Source organism: Clarias gariepinus, chromosome 19, assembly GCF_024256425.1.
Source record: "Clarias gariepinus isolate MV-2021 ecotype Netherlands chromosome 19, CGAR_prim_01v2, whole genome shotgun sequence".
NCBI lineage: Eukaryota > Metazoa > Chordata > Actinopteri > Siluriformes > Clariidae > Clarias > Clarias gariepinus.
In genome coordinates, this window is record NC_071118.1 from 17,095,831 (window position 1) to 17,114,934 (window position 19,104).

The 19,104-nt window shown below is 37.8% G+C and overlaps 1 protein-coding gene across 3 annotated transcripts in view; it reads left to right on the top strand.

The window, feature by feature from the left end:
• Positions 1-15,743, top strand: part of fnip1 (folliculin interacting protein 1) — a 30,529-nt gene extending 14,786 nt beyond the window's left edge. For all 3 annotated transcript variants that reach the window (XM_053478205.1, XM_053478207.1, XM_053478206.1), the window contains 9 exons: positions 2,813-3,014; positions 3,695-3,780; positions 4,334-4,480; positions 6,978-7,147; positions 9,998-11,330; positions 12,038-12,203; positions 12,604-12,801; positions 13,090-13,205; positions 13,996-15,743. In XM_053478205.1, coding sequence (XP_053334180.1) covers positions 2,813-3,014; positions 3,695-3,780; positions 4,334-4,480; positions 6,978-7,147; positions 9,998-11,330; positions 12,038-12,203; positions 12,604-12,801; positions 13,090-13,205; positions 13,996-14,074 — 2,497 coding nt within the window. In that variant the 3' untranslated portion in view covers positions 14,075-15,743. The remainder of the gene's footprint in view (positions 1-2,812; positions 3,015-3,694; positions 3,781-4,333; positions 4,481-6,977; positions 7,148-9,997; positions 11,331-12,037; positions 12,204-12,603; positions 12,802-13,089; positions 13,206-13,995) is intronic.
• Positions 15,744-19,104: the final 3,361 nt, after the last annotated feature.

Genomic DNA, 19,104 nt, shown 5'->3' on the forward strand with positions numbered 1-19,104 from the left:
CCATTTTTTCTAGGGAGACATTATTGAAATAGAACTACTACTACTACTAATAATAACAATTTTATTTTATATAGCGCCTTTCAAGAGACTCAAGGACGCTTTACAATAAAATAAATATTTATACATAGAAAGAGACATCTGAAAAACAACAAAAACAAAATACAGATAAACATGAAACCTGTAGCATTTATCTAATCACAAATTTCAAGATTGGGAAAACAGGAGGAGAAAATGTATGTTTCAAGGTGGGTTTTGAAATCCTGTAGTGAAGAAAGATCACGGATGTGTTTGGGAATAGAGTTCCAGAGTTTAGGGGCAGAAATACTAAATGCTCGTCCTCCAAATAATGCTGGTCTATGGCGAGAAATTACCAGTAAACCATCATCTGCAGATCGGACTGTGCGAACAGGGGAGTAAGTATAATTAAGATCAGAGATGTATGGGGGGCAAGAACATGCAGTGCTTTGAAGGTAATAAGAAGAATCTTGTATTGAATGCGGGAGCGAACAGGTAGCCAATGAAGTTTGTGTAGGAAGTAAGTGATGTGTGAGGATTTCTTTAAATAAATGAGGGCCCTAGCAGCAGAGTTCTGAATGTATTGGAGCTTATTTAATGTTGTATTTGGTAGACCATAGAAAAGAGAATTACAGTAGTCAAGTCGAGAAGTAATGAAAGCGTGAACCAGTGTCTCAGCATCCTTGATGTCTAAGAAGGGCCGTAGACAAGCTCTATCACGGAGGTGATAGAAGGCAGATTTAGTAAGTCAAAAGTTATACCCAGATTTTTAACGGTGGTGGAAGGTCTAACCAAGGTCCTGGAAATGTTAACAGTATCAGTACAGAAAGAAGCAATGTTTTTAGGTCAACCAACAAGTAAAAAAAAAAAAAAAAAATCAGTTTTTTTTCAGTATTAAGCTTGAGAAAGTTACTGGTCATCCAAGCATTTGTCATCATGACAAGCTGAGATGGAGTTAGTTGGAAAGGCGTGGTAGCGTCGAAAACTGAGAGTTGAGTGTCGTTGAAATTGAAACCATGACGACGGATGATTTTACATAGAGGAAGCATGTAGATAATGAACAGTAGTGGGCCAAGAACAGAACCCTGCGGAGCACCATTACCCCTTTTCCACTGCTCGTGTTCCCGTGCCGGTTCCTAATTTTGGAACCAGTGCCACGCTTTTCCACGTCTCGAGCGGTGGACGGAGTTATAGGGGGGGAAAAAAAAAAAATGGTGGACACCCAAAGTCCGTTAATGTGGAGCGCGGACGAAACAAAAGCGCTTGAGGAAGCGAGGTATCAGGAAATAAGACAAGAACTAATAGTCGCAGACTTCACACGAAAGACCGACCAAATATTGAATAAGCTAAAAAAACTGAAGAAAGACTTTCAGCGGTTATAACACGTCGAATAAGCTGCTTTTGGATACTGAAATACATTTTCATACTAGTTTGGAGAATAACCAGTCAACTGACTTCGGCCATGGTCGTTTCTGTTTAGTAGGCGTGGCCTGTGACGTATTATCATGCAGCTCCCGCTGAGCTCCTGTCTAGTATAAATGGCACCTGGCACTAGTACCAGTGTAGTGGAAATGAGGTACATGAGAAACAGGAGCAGTGGAGGATTTATCCTGGCGGAAAGTCCTATAGTGTTGACGGTCAGACAGATAAGAAGTGAACCAGGATAAGGCAGTTCCAGAAATACCAAGAGCAGAGAGCTGTTAAATGAGAATACTGTGAGAGATAGTATCAAATGCAGAAGATCTAAAAGAATAATTCAACAATCAATTGAAAAAATTCGTAAAGATTATGAAATGACGAATAGGACTGTAGTTGAACAGCAACAACTTTTTCAAGTATTTTTGAGTGTAGCGTAGGGCTGGACGATATGGCAAAAATTTATATCACGATATATTTCTTAATTTTGGTCGATACGATATAATTCCGATATTGATATGGACAATATTAAAAAGCCTCAGGAAAAAACTGCAGAGGACACACACAATGGATGTCTGCAAACTGAATTTGCAAAGTCTATAATACCTCCAGACTTCTCCTATTAAAATTATATATATATACACACTTTTTATTATTTTTTTTATAACAACAGTACAAAAAATAACGTTCACTTTTTATTTGTATTTAGCATTTACAAACAAAAAATGTGAAATAAACTATCAAATAAATAAAACTCTCAGGAGTGTGTGTGTGCGCGCACGCGCTTCGCACACACATAGACAAACACTCGCCTTTATCCGAAAATAGTTGGGGGTGGGTGGGGGCGCGCGCACAATTTCGGCTTCGCACACATATAGACACACGCACTCTGCCTTACACAGAAACTCTGCTCTGTCGCTAAACACGTGGTCACAGTGTTATAGTAAACAGAACACGCGTGCACGGATGTTGATTATACCAGTAAGAGACGGGCACTAAGAAGACCCAGCAGGGTAGGCGATTACCCACAATTCCGCAGCGCAAGAGAGAGAAAAACCATTGGCTCATATATTCAAATGTATATCGGAAATGTGTTTAAAAATCGTATCACTGTTATTAAAAAAAATTCTATCGCGATATATATTGATATCGAATTATTGTCCAGCCCTAGAGTAGCGGAAGATTTGAAATTGGTCGGTAGTTTCACATATCAGCAGGGTAAAAAAAAACAGCGGTAAATCGTTTTGGAACTTTCTTTATGGGTGATGCATGTGCAGGAACCATAAAATTATTCAGTCCTACATGACTTGTATAAGTACATGCTGAAGACAAAATTGCATAATACACTGTTTTTTTTGTTTCCTGTGTTTGGGTCTTATAGGTCAGTAGAGGAGAGCTTTAACTTGTCAGATGAGGGTAGTGTCCCAAGCCTTGGTGTAGCAAGGAAAAAGAAGATAGCCATTGGAGTCATCTTCCTCCTGTCACCCAACGAAGACGAGAGCAGCAAGTTCCAGGAGTTTTTCTTCTCCCATTTCCCCCTGTTTGAGAGCCACATGAACAAACTGAAAAGTTCAATTGAACAGGTATGGCACAATTGACTGTGTATATATTAATCATATGTGGCATTAAAATGAGATGCTACAGTATACAATATTTTAAGGTAATTATAACAGATGAAGATATTTATGCCACTATGGTAGGGTTATAATTAAATTCCAATGTTATTTTTGTTTTAAACATTCTACACTAAATATTCTATCAGAGTATATATTGTGATAATTTTGTGGTATGGTTAGTATGCACATACTCTTTTAGTTTAGCAGATTTCAGCGCTATGTTACTTGGATTGGATTCAAGAATTTTGCTTCAACCTTTTTGGATTTTTTCTAATTTTTAAAGTTTTCCAAACAATAGAAATTTACAAAAGGAGCTTCATCTAAACATTTAACTAGAGTGTACAGTATTTCCCAACTACTGGATATTCAGTGGCAAATTGTTTTACATGTATGCCATGCAAATCTGCCAAATGCATGCCTTCTAGAATACTCAAATTTGCCCAGCTGGAACCAACTAATATGCGAAAGGTAAAATCAGAGATTACTTTTTGACATTTATCTGCATTATTTTATGTATTATGTATCTGCCACATTATTGGCTGATTGGATTACTATATAAATGAGCAGAGGTGTAAGGGTTTCTAAGGTGAGTGCATATATACTTTCCAATACAATCTCACAGTTTTTTGTTTTATTTTGTTTTTTAGGCAATGAAGATGAGCAGACGGTCAGCTGATGTTAGTCAGAGAATCCTGGCTCAAACTCGCATGGTGGATAGCCTTAATGAGTTCAGGTATGTATGGAAATGCTTTGCTGGGTAAAATAGCATGAAATGGAAACCTATTGTGCCATAGTGTCTAATTACCCGTTCAACACACCAAGTAGTTTAGTTACAGAGGAATTTGATTCAGCCTTGGTATCTTGTCAGCTTGTCTTACTCGTAAATAAAGTGTGTAGCAATTTGGAATGAGTTAGAAGCAATTAAGTACACAAAGTATGGTTTAAGATGACAACATTCTCAGATCTGCAGATGTGTTTTCTTGCTAGAAGTGCTTCTGTGTAATTAACAATTATTAGAACATGACTGTCACTACTTATGGAAAGCTTCTGATTCAAGCAGTTTAATTGGTCCAAACTACCTGTTACAAAAAACATAATAGCCAAGTGCTAAACTAAAGGGAAAAGTATACATTTAGTGTTTGCAAATAAATAAATAAATAAATTAAAAAAGGTAGGGGAAACTAGCAAAATTACAAACATACAATATGTTGAGCTGATTGGAGTCACTTTTTAAATCATTTTAAAGGACGATTGCATCCTTGTGTGTTTTATGTCCATTTATACAGGATGACTATCTGTAATTTGTACACCATGCCCCGAATGCCTGAGCCTGTCTGGCTTACCATGATGTCCAGTACAAGTGAGAAGAACCAGCTTTGTGGACACTTCATGCGAGAGCTTTCCTTACTTATGGAACAAGCCTCAAAGAATCAGTTGAGTAAATTTTCTAAAAACTTTGTTAAACAAAACCTGAGCTGTTCAGTTTTATTAAACATGCTTATTTTATCCGGGAAAATTATACCATCAAGGGCTGTAAACAGCTCAGTTTAGTACTACACAGCAGATTCCATCGCTCGCAACATTGCTGGCCTTTGCCAAAGGCGAGTCAACCCTCTCAGATATTCATTCTTCACATTTGCCATTGCATTGAACCCTAACAATGAATGGACCAAAGGAAGAAAGAATAAAGGAACCAAAGGAAGTTTTTAAAGAATAGCTGTCACTATGCCACAAAGCAAAAACAATTAGTTTATAATTGCTCAATGCTGTCTGTGGCACCATATTTTATGCTTTACCAATTTTGTTATGTTTATAATGTCTGCATCATTATGTACAACATTATTCAGTATTTCCATATATAACTTAAAAATAAATGAATAACATTTAAAGGAAAATATATGCATAGCTGGAAAGAAAAAAATATATGGTACAAGACAGATCAGTTTTCAGATGGAAACAAAAACCTAATGTACGCTACAGAAAGGAGCGTGTGTTCCAGATGTTCTCCAGCAAGCTCAGTAAAACCTTACAGCTGTTTTCTTATAAAACAGCACAAATCTGTGTCTAAAACTCCTGATTTTAAACAATGTATATAACGTGTATGTGTGTAATAATTATTACTACTAATAATTTATGAGAAGAAACGCCATTTTCATTAGTATTTATTACCCCAAAAATTTAGACAATAACAGGGATAGCCCAAAATAACAAAAATTGACAATGTCAGTAGCGGGTGTTTCCACCATTTGCTGCAATGACAGCTTGACAGCAACGTCTCATGCTCCTCACTAGCCTCATGATGTTGTTCTGAGGCAATGCGTTACACTCTTCCACAAGTGCTACACGCATTCAGTCTCTGCTTCAGCTAGTCCCAGACGTGCTCTATGGGGTTCAGGTCAGGGGAGTCGAGCTGTGACAATTCTGCCACGATGTGGTGGAGCATTATCATCCATGAACAGAAAGTTGGGGGTGAGCTGGCGGAATTGGGGGATGATGAGGGGTTCTATGATGTCTCTGAGGTAAGAACATGCAGTGACTGATCCATATGCAATAACCATTGTTATTTTTGTATAATTATTATACAATAAATATAATTGACTGGTAATGCCTGCCCAGACTGTTGCACCTCCTTCACCAAAGCACACCCTGGGGGTTCATGTTGACCTCGGCATAATGCTTACCTTGCCTTCTACAGCAACGCTGATGACACTCATCAGTGAACAGGATGGTAGACCACTGCTGCATTGTCCAGGTCACATGATCTTGTGCCCACTGTAAATGTTCACAGCGGTGTCTTAGTGTCAGTGGAGTCACCTGCAACGGTCGTCTGGCATTCAAAGAGTTGGTTGCGAATGGTTTGTCTGGAAACCCTAGTACCCCTCTCATCTCGTAAACAGGCCTGCAGCTGTGTGGCAGTTGCATAACGATGTCTGAGTGCATAGGTCCTTAGGTACTGGTCATCATTGCGGTCTATCACTTGTGGGGCTCCACTCCTGGGTCTGTCATGAACTCCTCCAGTAGTTCTGTGTCTTGATGCAAGTCTGCTGATGACACACCAAGTTCACGAGCGACATCTGACTGACTGCCACAGACCCGGAGGCACGCCATGGCCAGGTGGCGCTGCTCGTCTGTTAAATGACGTCATGTGTTCATGGCTGTTTAAATTATGAACTTGGAATGACTTACTGACAGTACCAGCTTTTTATACCCACAGAATGTTAAAATTTATGCCACATTGAAAAAGGTTGTCAGACTTGCATCAAGACACAGAACTACTGGAGGAGTTCATGACAGACCCAGGAGTGGAGCCCCACGAGTGATAGACCGCAATGATAGGGATTGGCCCCAATATAAGGCACACCTGTACACAATGAGACCATTACATGGAAAACACAAAATGAGGTGTGTCTGTCACCCCAATACAATTGCCTCCCTATCCCAAAAATGTCTGAAGTTAAACAAACACCGTATGTATGACATCCACTAAGTCTCTCACAATATCCCTAACTTATTGTGAGTAGTATGTGTGTATGTATATGTGTGCGTACACACACACACACACACACACACACACATATATAAAACATTTTTTTTAATGTGTGTGCTATTTAAATTTTGGCCAAGAAACCTACATTTCAATTGGGGTTTAATAATTTTAAGTGCAGCTGTAGGTCATCTTTATTTGTTGGGTAATTATTGTGGCCACACTAAAAATGATTTTATAATATCAAGTAATTATATATATAACATTAGTATTATTAAGTTAAAATGTCAACGATATAAATACAGCTTTGTGAATTTTCGAGTCTGAAACCAGTATCCTGGCCGTTTTTTTTTGTTTGTGGATAAAAGGGAAAATGTGCAATGAAACAATATGCTGTAAATAACACTGTATCTGATCATTAAATTCTGCTGTTGATTCCACTCTAGGTTTGTTCCAGCTCTTCTTACAGCTGTCCTTACTAATCACCTAGCTTGGGTGCCTACAGTCATGCCCAATGGCCAGCCACTCATCAAGATTTTTCTGGAAAAACATTCCTCCAAAAGTGTGGACATGCTGGCCAAGACACATCCCTACAACCCCCTGTGGGCTCAGCTTGGTAAAAAAAAAATCTGTACATAACTTTTTAACTTTTCAGATAGAATGTTCTAGGCTGTGGACATACTGTTATCTAAGATGCTTTGCCACTTAGTCACAGACCTTAGTCCTTTTTACTTGTTTGTAATGACGGTTAGTCTACTCCTGTCACAGTCACCACTCGGTAAGATGAGCCATTCAACTTCTTTAATGGCTGAGAGGTGGGTTAAGCTAAAGATAATACAATATGATGCATATTTCTTAACCACATACAGTGTCAGCCAAAAAAATTATACACACCAAGAAAAGAAAAAATAGTATGATGTATATAATATTTATATTGTAATACTACTACTACTACTACTACTAATCATAAGAATAATATATATATATATATATATATATATATATATATATATATATATATATAATATATAATATATATATATATATATATATATATATATATAAAACTTGTAGCAATAAATTTAGTATTCAAATATTTATACAAGCTTTTCTTTTCCTGAAGTGTGTATACAAGCTTCCTGATATTAGTAACTTTGACATCGCAATGATGCTTGTATAAAATTAGAAAAGCAGATGAACTTGAATTGGGGAACATCTCTAGTAATATTTTGTTTCATATACTAGTTTTAGCATCGCTGTTTATAGCTGCTTTGACCTGCACTTTACCTTTGAGAAGAAAGGGGGGGTGGGGGCTGCTGTGTAGAATGACTTTCTTTCTCTCACTCTGACACACACACCACTGCTCTCTGACAGAGTCAGAAACTCTGGAAACTGGAATCTTTTTAAACTTTTTTCTTCATGAGGGCTGTTACAGTATAGTAACTAAAGAACAGTCACTACACTTGGACATAAAGGAAAAAAAAAACGTTATGCGCGCACACACATGGTCACAATGTTATAGTAAACAGTACACACGTGAATGGACTATACGAGTGACGCACACGCACTGAGACTAAGCATGAAGCATATCATTTAAGGCTCCGCAGACAAAGCACATGTGTACTACTCGTTTTTCAAGACCTTGCTTGTTTATCAAGTTAAAATTTATTACAAGCTTTTGGTGGCTCAGTGGTAGGTGTCTTGCTTGCTATGCGGATGACGTGGGTTTAATTCTCAGCCAGTGCCCAAACGCCGGAGCCACTGGATGCCGGCTTCAACCACGGATAAAATAGGAGGGTTGTATCAGGAAGGACATGCAACATAAAACCTGTGCCATGCTTGTTTGCGACTCGGATGGTGGCGACCCCTTGTTGGGAGCAGCCAAAAGACTAACAACTAACAGCAACATTGCTCGTCTTGCAAAACACTTGCAGACCAAGTTACTTGCAATCTAATTTATATTTGTGCTCTAACCTTTCAAAATCACTGAAAATCACAGATCATCTGCTGAAGGCATTCCTTTTTTGAGTTATATTCAACCTTTAGTTTGTCATTGTAATTACTTTAATATATTTGAAAAGCTTGTGCTTGCTGTCATTTTTACAATTAGTATCAATACCGTAAAACACGGCATCCGTCATTTAACTATTTGCATTCTTACCGAGAAGCATGCAGTTTTTATTTATTTATTTTTTTTTTAAGTGTGTGTGTATAAAATGTATGTATAGATGGAGCATATCATCAAAAAGTTTATTTATTTTTGGTAATTCAATTCAACAAGTGAAACTCGTATATTATATAGATTCATTACAAAGAGTTTATATTTCAAGTGTTTATTTATTTTTATTTGGATGATTATGGCATACAGCTAATGAAAACTCTTGTTATAAAAAAATATTGGAGATTCATGGTGTCAAACTAATCAACTCAACACCTGCAAAGGTTTCCTGAGCCTTTAAATGGTCTGTGTCTGGTTCAGTAGGCTACATAATCATTGAAAAGACACCCTGCATAGAAATAGGTGCACAAGCAACGGGGATGAATACAGCCTTAAGAGGATTAAAACAAAACCCATTTAAGAATTTGCGGGACATTGACAAGGAGTGGACGGCAGTTGGAGTCAGTGCTTAAAAGAGCCACCACGTCTGGTGTTGGTCTACTGTGGTTCATCAGGTCCAAGGTAAGAAAATGTCTACCAGGAAGTTTTAGAGCACTTCATGCTTCAACCTGCTGACCAGCTTTATGGAGATGCTGATTTCATTTTCCAGCAGGATTTGGTACCTGCCCACACTGCCAAAAGTACTAATACCTGGTTTAAGGACCATGGTGTCCCTGTTCTTGATTGGCCAGCAAACTCGCCTGACCAAAGTTCCATAGAGAATCTATGGACTATTGTGAAGAGGAAGATGCGAGACATCAGACCTAACAATGCAAAAGAGCTATAGGCAGCTATCAGAGCAATCTGGGCTTCCATAACACGCCAGCAATGCCACAGTCTGATTGCCTCCATGCCATGCTGCATTGCTACAGCAATTCATGCAAAGGGAGCCCCGACCAAGTATTGAGGGATGTCCATGTTCTTACTTTTCAGTAGTCTAACATTTGTGTTATAATTCTTACATTTATTTCATTTATTTTATTGGTCTTAACGTAATATTCTATTTTTCTGAGATACTGAATTTTGGGTTGTCATTAGCTGATCAAAATAAGAGGAATGAACACTTGAAATGTATCAGTCTGTGTATAATGGATAGATGAGTTTCACTGTTTAAATTTCTGAAATAAATCAACTTTTCAATGACATTCTAATTTATTGAGGTGTGTGTATGTGTATATTACAGACTGATCAGTCATGACATTAAAACCACCTGACAAATTAAGTAAGATTATTTGAACGTAGGTACACCACTATTAATGGTATAGCTTGCATCATTCTTACTTTCTAATGGGTTCTGCTTCTCCACAGGTGACCTGTATGGTGCAATTGGATCACCAGTGCGCCTCTCTCGCACTGTGCTGATTGGGAGGCAAAAGGAACTGGTTCAGAGACTCCTCTATGTGCTCACCTATTTTATTCGATGCTCAGAGCTTTTAGAGACTTATGATCTTGAGACTGGAAATGATGAGCAGGATGAGGAGGCTTTTGCTGTGCCTGGATCAGTTATAACAACCTCTCTGCGCCGTGGAGAGGTTGAGGAATCAGAATATGTTCTGGTCACTGTCCACAAGCCTAGCCAAGAGGGCAATGAAACTGGTATGAAGGCAGAGCAGCAAATGGAGCACATTATGCCCGTAATGATCACTCAGGATCAGGGTGATGGTCAGATCTGCCAGAAGGTTGGCAGCCCGTTAGTTAGCCCATTAACAGAGACTGTGGTGAAGGTGGGCACTGCCTCGCTGGTTACCAATACCCCTCTGCTAGATGTACAGGGACAACCGGATATGTGTGATTCTGATATGGTGCCCAGTTCGTTGCCTGTAAAGATTGTTCGGTCTTCAACAATCCCACTGGAAAAGAAGCCACCTGATAAAAGTACATCACTGGACTGTCACCTTCTGGATGAGGAAGAGGAGGAGCCTGGGACTAAAGTGACTTTCCTTATTGGTGAGTCCATGTCACCAGAGTCGGACACAGAGAGCCAAAGGCACAGGGTTGAAGATGAGCTCAAGAAACACAAAATGCATTTTAGTGAAAAACCAAAGCAGCAGTGTAGTACTGTGCTGACTAAGCATCTGTTAAGGGACCAAAAAAAAAGCAAGGATGCTAACACCGTGTCATACAGCAGTCTTCCTTGCATTACTTCAGGGGCCCAGGAGGAGTGCATAGACCTGTTTGATGAGTATTTCAGTGATGGCAACACTGTGGAAACGAGGACTATTGATCATGTTTCCAAACCATCTTCTCAGGAGGTTGCAGGTACTGAGAAACATAATCTGCAGGAAACTTTGATGGAATCCCTAGTTAGGACATATGAACCAGTTTGTCAGCAAAGGCAGCAGGCACCATGTAAATGTTGCACACACCCCATTACCACAGACTGCTATACGAAATGTTGTCCTGTTGAGCAGGACAAAAGCATTTCAATCAGTGTACCAAGCCTAGAGAAAGAGAGAGAGCAGAAGAAGTTATTCCCACTAAATGAGTGGGAGATTCCACGAAATGAGAGTTCAGACAGCGCACTGGGTGACAGCGAAAGTGAGGACACAGGACAGGAAATGCCTAGACAAGAACAAGATGCACAATTCTTCAGTGAAACTCCAACTGACTGGCAAGAAGAGATGGAAGTACCATTCCCTGAGTATGTGAATCTTTGTTGGTCTTGTATATTCCACATTCACTTGTGAGTGTGTTCCTTTACCAAAGTTTCATTTTTTCCTAAACAAAACTAAAAAAACAAATTCCCTCCAATAGTGTGTATTAGAGGCAGTGGCTTGTTGATTCCCTACACATCGCCATTCATCATCTAGTATTATTATTATTTGGCCATTTCTATCTGTACATTTCTACATTTACATTGCCTAGCCAAAAAAACACTGCACACTCCAAGATTTATTCGGACCACCTTTAGCTTTAGCAGAATATTGAGTGAAAATTCATGCTCTTACAACCACTCTGGTAAGCTGGAATATAAACATATCAAGGAAGAAAAAAATTCATTGATGTGATAACCTGGTCATTCAGTACATTCAGGTTTAGTCCCAATCCTGAGTTATCACACCTTAATTTCACAATTTAACATTGCTGTGATTACTAGTCAATTTTTTTCATAAAAATTAGTCACCCATTCCCCCTTATCACCACCTTTTGACTAAATTCCTTCCACAGAATGGATAGTTCATTGTTTTCCTTCCAGGTTCTTAACATAACTCCCATAATTTCAGCAATCTCCTCATTAATTTTTCTTTCTTTTTTCATTTTTGGCTTTCCAGTTTGCAGCAACAAATTACATTTGATATGTGTGGATAATCCTATGATTTTGTGTATCTTTTAAATTTGTTTTGGCAGGGCAAAGCTGGCAGAAAATTACTCCAAATCAAGCATTGCTAACTTTGGAAGATCGTTGTTTGGCAGTTATTGTCCTACTTATGTACCTGACTTTGTTCTCCATGGAATTCCCAATGACAACAAACTGAGGCAAAGCCTTGTGTCTGACTTAGCTCATGCAGTCCAGGTGAAAATGAATAAAACCATTCTAAATTTAGTTTTATTTGTCGTTATAAGGTAGACTGTGGTTATATATGCCTATATGTTGACCATCTGTTTTGTAAGTAGTCCTTTTGGTAATAATAAACCTCATTTTATAGCATCAACATCAGTTGATATTTATCAGAATATTTATGGCAATGCACATGGAAATGAAATTGTTCCTACTGTCACGTAAAGTATATTTAATGAGATTGAAGACCCAACAACACTGGGATTAAAAAAAAAAAAACTTAGTTTTTGATTGATTTGCTTTAGCATGTTTCTTTTCCTTTTGGTTTTTAAACTAAATTGTCAGAGCAGGAGATTTCTCTCATTCATGTTGACACCAAAGATCTTAAGGTTCTCTTTTTTTGTTTATTTTGAAGCATCCTGTTTTGGATGAGCCTGTAGCTGAGGCTGTCTGCATTATTGCAGATACAGACAGGTGGACAGTACAGGTGGCCAGTAGTCAGAGACCCAGCGCAGAGAATAAGCTTGGAAAAGACGTGCTGGTATCAAACCTTGTGTCCAACCTGCTACACTCCACTTACCAGCTTTACCGTCTCAACCTGTCTCCCAATTTTGTGAGTACAGCTCTAAGTTTGCTGTTTCTTTCGATTTTCTTAATGACCATTACTAGCTTTTTCTTTGTTCAAAAACTGTTTAAAAAAAAAACTTTCTGTTTTGGTTTCAAAAAATCTCACCTTTTATGATGGCACAATATTTGTAATCTAACTCCCCCTGCTACTGTTAATGCAAACTAGTTACACATGGGCAAATAAAACCAAACGGTTCCTTTAATTGCTGAGTTTGAAGTGTCTGTTGTACTTGATCTTCTTTTGAATTTTTCACTACTCCTTTTGGCATTTCAGTGCATAATGCATCTAGAGGACCGGCTCCAGGAGCTCTATTTCAAAAGCAAGATGCTTGCTGAATACCTGAAAGGACAAACAAGGGTGCATGTCAAAGAGCTAGGCAAGGTTCTAGGGTAATGAATCTTTTTTTAAAATACATTTATTTATTGTAATTTTTTGTGTAAATTGAATGTTGTTAATAATGAATATGACCCGAAAGACCTTTTAGTCACTTTTTAATTTTTTTAAATGCTTGTAAAGCTGTGGTGATTTAGTCTTATACTTGATGTCAGGAATATTGATGTCCTCACTGTCTTTTGGCAGTAAGCTGTCACTGACGGCTGTCATTGTCTGAAATCATGTTTATACACACTGCCTGGCCAGAAACATTTATAATGGTCATATTTCCCTGGACCACCTTTAGCTCCTGAGGAATCCTAGCGTTGTCATTTTTGAATTAGCCCTGACATGCGCATCACTCTGGAAAAGAGTTTATATACTGCATTTCTGCAGTGCTAAAGGTCTGTCCTAAGGCTCAGTTTGCATCTCAAAGTGTTCATTGTGGTCTAAAAACCTGATCACTAAAAGCCTTTAGAGGAACTAAAAGGGCTTATGAGACCACATTACCTTTTTTTTTATTGCTCCAAAGTCCTGTCTCTGTGCTCACAAAGTTCTTATTCCCATTCCTGTCACTTGAGCAATCTCCTTAGTTGTTTTCTTTGCTTGGTGCAGAACAATAATTTTATTCTAATATCTTCCAGTAATATCTTTTTCTTTTTGTAGTAATTATCTAGTCAAAGATTCTTATGAATTTGCTCATTTAAATACAAATGGGTGACTGGTATTTGGCCAGGCAGTGTATAAACAATCTAAAATTAAGCTCTATACAAAGTTTAAGATACTAAGTATTCTCTTTCCCCACAGAATAGAGTCAAGTGACCTGCCCTTGTTGGCAGCAATTGCAAGCACTCACTCACCATATGTGGCCCAGATCCTGCTGTAGAAGACATGGAGATGTATGGAAATGTCGCCACTCCCTGATAGCAGATGCAGTTTTGGTTCCTTTAGGGCACCTTTTAGTCTGTTTTCTGAATCAGAGTGAAATTTATACTTTCGGTTCATTTGCTGTTTGATTTAATTTAAACAAAAATGCAACAAAAAAAATGGCTGATGGGTTTGCAGGAATATAAAATTCATTGATTAGAAATACGAGAATTAAAAAAAAGTTGAACAATAAGTGTAAAGGAATCACAAATATCAGCCAAGCACAGATAACTTAGTGCTAAAAAAAGATTAGATATTTCTATTTATAACCATTTTAAAACATAAAGCATATTGCACCCAGCACCTCTTGTATTTCATAATGTTTTTGTCAGTCAGTTCAAATATTACAGAATATACTGCATTTCTGCAGTGCTAAAAGGCTGTCACTAGGCTCAGTTTGCATCTCAGTGTTCATTGTGGTCTAAAAACCTGATCACTGTGGAACTAAAAAGGGTTTGATATGAAGTGATACAACTCTGAATATGTGAAAGCAACTCTAAGGGCTTTCGAAACATTTTGAGGAATTGAAGCCAGTTCAGCTAGTAAATTCCAGTAAATGACTGGAAATGTCCGGAAGGTTCAATTTCAAAGTCCATAGTCTTTAATGTTATATATTTTTCTTTATGTAAACTATACTTATGTTAGACCTTTCCCTGGAATAGAACACATGCAAAAAACAAAAATACAAGAGACAACAAGATGATTCACAGAAAAGCATTATTATGTATATATAAGACTTTTGCATGTGGATCTTGATCAGTTTATTTAGATTCATATTATTTTTAATTAAACTTCTCAGAAATCTGAAAATATTTTATTTGTTTACTATATTAATCGCAGTCTCGGTGTTAGTCAGCAAAAGAGGTGGAGAAACTCATTGGTACAGTACTACCTCAAATAACTGCAGGTAATTTGCACATAGCATTTTTACTGGCTAGGGGAAGTCATATTCTTCCATTCAGGTAGACAATATATATAAATAAAAAAGAAATGCTGTGATGTATTACTAAGGGATTTATATACTATATTTGCATTTAAAAGTAAAGTGCTGGGATGTCATACAATACATTTTCTTCAGCTTTGCAACCACTGCACTATGTTTACCTCTGAAGAAACAAATAGCAAATATAGTATATGGCCAAAAGTGATGATAAATGTTTGATAATCAGGTTTCCATGCACTTTTAATCATGCTATGCCTCGGCAGCCCAAAAAGTCCCACAAAAAAGGTGATAAAGAGCTTATAAAATAAATTTTATAAAAAAGTAAAAGAATAAATGTTTTAGTTTTTTATATTTTTCCCCTTAATGAAGGCCATGCATCAGAGTCTTAACTTAATATAACATCATAAGAATAGACTTTGCCTGGGTTATTGTATTTTACAAGTTAAAAACAGTGAAAGAGATGAATTTATTGTTTGTCTTTTTGAATGTGTATTTATATCTAATTATTTCTATGTGATCAAATTTAAATTAATTAGCACAGCATGTTTTGGTTCACATAAATTGTATATATTGCCTAGGTTTCCATCATGCACTTGTACATATCTTTTGTTATGGCCTTTCTTTATTTTATTCTTTCCCAATTTTATGGGAGTATTGTGCAATAAAAGTTAAGGTTAAGCATTTACTTGTGGTTTGATCGTTTTTACCTTTATTTTCCCATGACACTCAGGTTAGATGTAATGTATAGTTTTAGGTGATTTAAATACAGTGGCATTTTTTTTTGCATTTTCAGAGTATTGATGTTATGACTTTTGGTGAATGTTCAAATCTAGGTCAAGCATTTTTATCCATGTCAACTATTAAATAAATTCCCATACACAAGTACTGTACTGTATATCTTCTTACCACCAAGGCAAGAGTCTGTCAGTTTAGTTAGCCTTTCTTTTGGGCAGGGTTGTGTGTGTGTATAAATGTAAATATAAATATGGGTCTTAAATTTCCATATTTTCATATATATATTCCCCCAAATAGTTATTCTAATGTCAATGAACCATAGTCTGATCCATAAGTATTTGGACACCAACTGTTTAAATAGTTATGTTCCAAATTTTGTGTTTTTGTGTAAAAATATAACAATCATCTGAACAAAGCAGGTCTTAGCATTAGGAAAATGCACCCTCATCTTACTGCTTCCACAGGATTTAAGAGGGTAAGTTGCAGCCTGGTGCTGCTGATCATCAGCCCTTGATTAATCAACCATCAGCAGGTGTGCAGACGTCTATAAAGGCAGGTTTGCTGGTCTGGAGCATTCAGGCGTTTGGTAACACAATGCTAGGGGGAAGACATGGGCATTGGTCTTAGAGAAGCAATTGTTGGTGCACATCAACCTGAAAAGGGTTATAAAACCATTTCCAAAGAATGTGGAGTCTGGACAAAGATTATACACAAGTGAAAAGCATTCATGACAGCTGCCAATTTCCCAGGAGTGGACATCTCATTATTTTTGCAGCCATAGGATCCGGCACCTTGCCGTCACTGAGTCAACCATGAACAACTTCGTATACCAGAGTATTCTAGAGACAGATGCGAAGCCATCTGTCCAGCAGCTAAAGGTTTTTTGTAACATGAAAAGGATCCGAAGCAAACAAGCTACATCAGAATGACTGAAAAATAAAAGAAGTAAGGTTAAAGTACCCGACTGCAATGCTGTGGTGGGACCATAAGAGAGCTTTTGAACACCATATTGTAAAGTAATGTGTAATAGTTTTACCAAAAAAAAAAAAAAGCTTGATCAAAGTTGGGTCATGCAACAAAACGATCCGAACCACACTAGTAAATTGTGTCTTGAAAAGATTTAAGCCAGAGTCTGTGCAGTAGAAACCTTGGAGCCAGAGCATGTGTAGTAGATATGGCCATTCCAACGGTGAGTCTGCTTCTTGCCCACCCATCTTAAAGATGGACCTGAGCGCACACACCCATAACAATTTAAACCAATATTCATTTATATGTGATACTACCCAGCCACTGCATGCAGTGCCAGTCCCAAGCCTGGTAAAGAAAGTAAAAGAGTTGCGTCAACCTGTGCAGGATTGTGTGCCGATCAGATTGTCCGCTGTGGCGATCCCTTGACAGAAGCAGATAAAGAAAAGTTTATGTAATATGCTAAACTGTAGTCACAATTTTCACAAGTATATTAATTTTATGATTGTCAAGCTAAGATTTTAGAGCTTTGAATAATAATTAACTAAAGCAGTAGCTTCTAGGTACCTTTCATTACCCATCTTTTAAAAATAATGTGCGTATAAGTACCTAATGGAAAGTAACATCTGGAAATGTATTGGTAAACAGCAGTCAACATTTACCCTCAACACATATTTTGGAGGAAAAATAATTCTCTGCTCTCTGGCATTTATTGAGCTCTGCCACGCTCTAAGTTGTCCATCTTATTGGGTAGGTGTGCTTATGCTCTATTTGGTGGTGGTGATAAAGCTTTTTTTTAAAAGGGGAGACAGGATATCTAAAAAAAAATACTTTGAGTGTTCACCAAAGCTACATAAATAAACAAGGATAATTATGAAATTTAACTTGTGTAAGCTCCCTTGGTTTACTCAGTTAATTTGTTTCCTAATGTTGGTTTAATAGTTATAAAATAGGTTAGCTTTTTGACGTCTTGAACAACATCCTGGAAAAAACTTTTTCTACAGCAGAAGAGGAGTGGACTACTTTAGGTCAGTCAACAAGTCAGTAGGCTTTCATATGGCTTGGCTGTTATGTTAAAAACTTCAACTTAATAATAGGCGGGATTAAAAAACAGTGTTACAGTAATAATAATAATAGTTGCAAGCAACGATGATGGGACCAAGTACCCTGTGCCATCACCACCCCAGGGGCACCGCATAACTTGTGTATTATTTAAGCGTGTTAAGAACTCAAATAAGCCTTTGTCACCGGGTTGCACCCCACAACTTGCACACTATACAGGGCTGATGTCAGTTTGGGCCCTAAATATTTGTTTAGTGCATTAGTGTGTGTGTGTGTGTGTGTGTGTGTGAGGGTTAGTGTGTGAGAGTAAGAGAGGTGTGTGACGAGGAAATGTGTTTGGGGGTTGTGTGTGAGTCTGTGTGTTAACATTTGTGATGTGTGTGTGTTAGTATGTGTGTGAGACATGTGACTTGTTAGTGTGTGTGTGTTTCTGCGTGCGAGCGTGAGTGTTAACATTTAAGATGTGTGTGATATATGAGTGTGTTTGTGTATTCGTGCAAGCGTCTGTGTGGGTGTAATTGTTAACAATTGTAATTTTGTACAATAGGCTGCAGGTGTTTGAAGAAAAGCATCACACTATGACGTTACTCAATGAAATGTCACTGAATGTAATGTCACTCAATGTAATGCCACACAGAAAGTTATTAACCACTTTTTATTGTAAGTTAAAGGCATCGTCGACCTGTTTGAGAGATCAAAAATCCCTCTACAATTCTGCATCCTTAGTGTCTTTAGATCACATCGGCCCGGTTTGGTGGCAATCGTACAGTATAAATTCCCTAGGAGGAGTATATCAAAATCCTTCAGGTGCTTTTTGGCAAACGACCCAAAATAACTGACTTCCTGTTAAATTGAGCCCACGACAGTCGGGTAGCACTGAAGAAAAGACAGGAGGTTCTCCTTGGGAGTGACAAGGATGGATAGGATCAAGAGTGAGTTTATCAGAGGGACAACCCACGTTAGATGTTTTGGAGATAAAGTCAGAGAGGCCAGATTGAGGTGGTTTGGACATGTTTAGAGGAGAGATGGTGAATATATCGGTAGAAGAATGCTGATGTTTGAACTGCCAGGCAGGAGGTCTAGGACCAAAGAGGAGATTTATAGATGCAGTGAGAGAGACATGAAGTTAGTTGGTGTGAGAGAAGAGGATGCAGAGGATAGGATTAGATGGAGGCAGATGATTCGCTGTTGTGACCCCTGAAAGGGAACAGCCGAAAGACAAACAAGAATCTGATAAAGCAAAGAAAATAACTAAGAAGATTGCTGAAAAGACTGGAATTCAG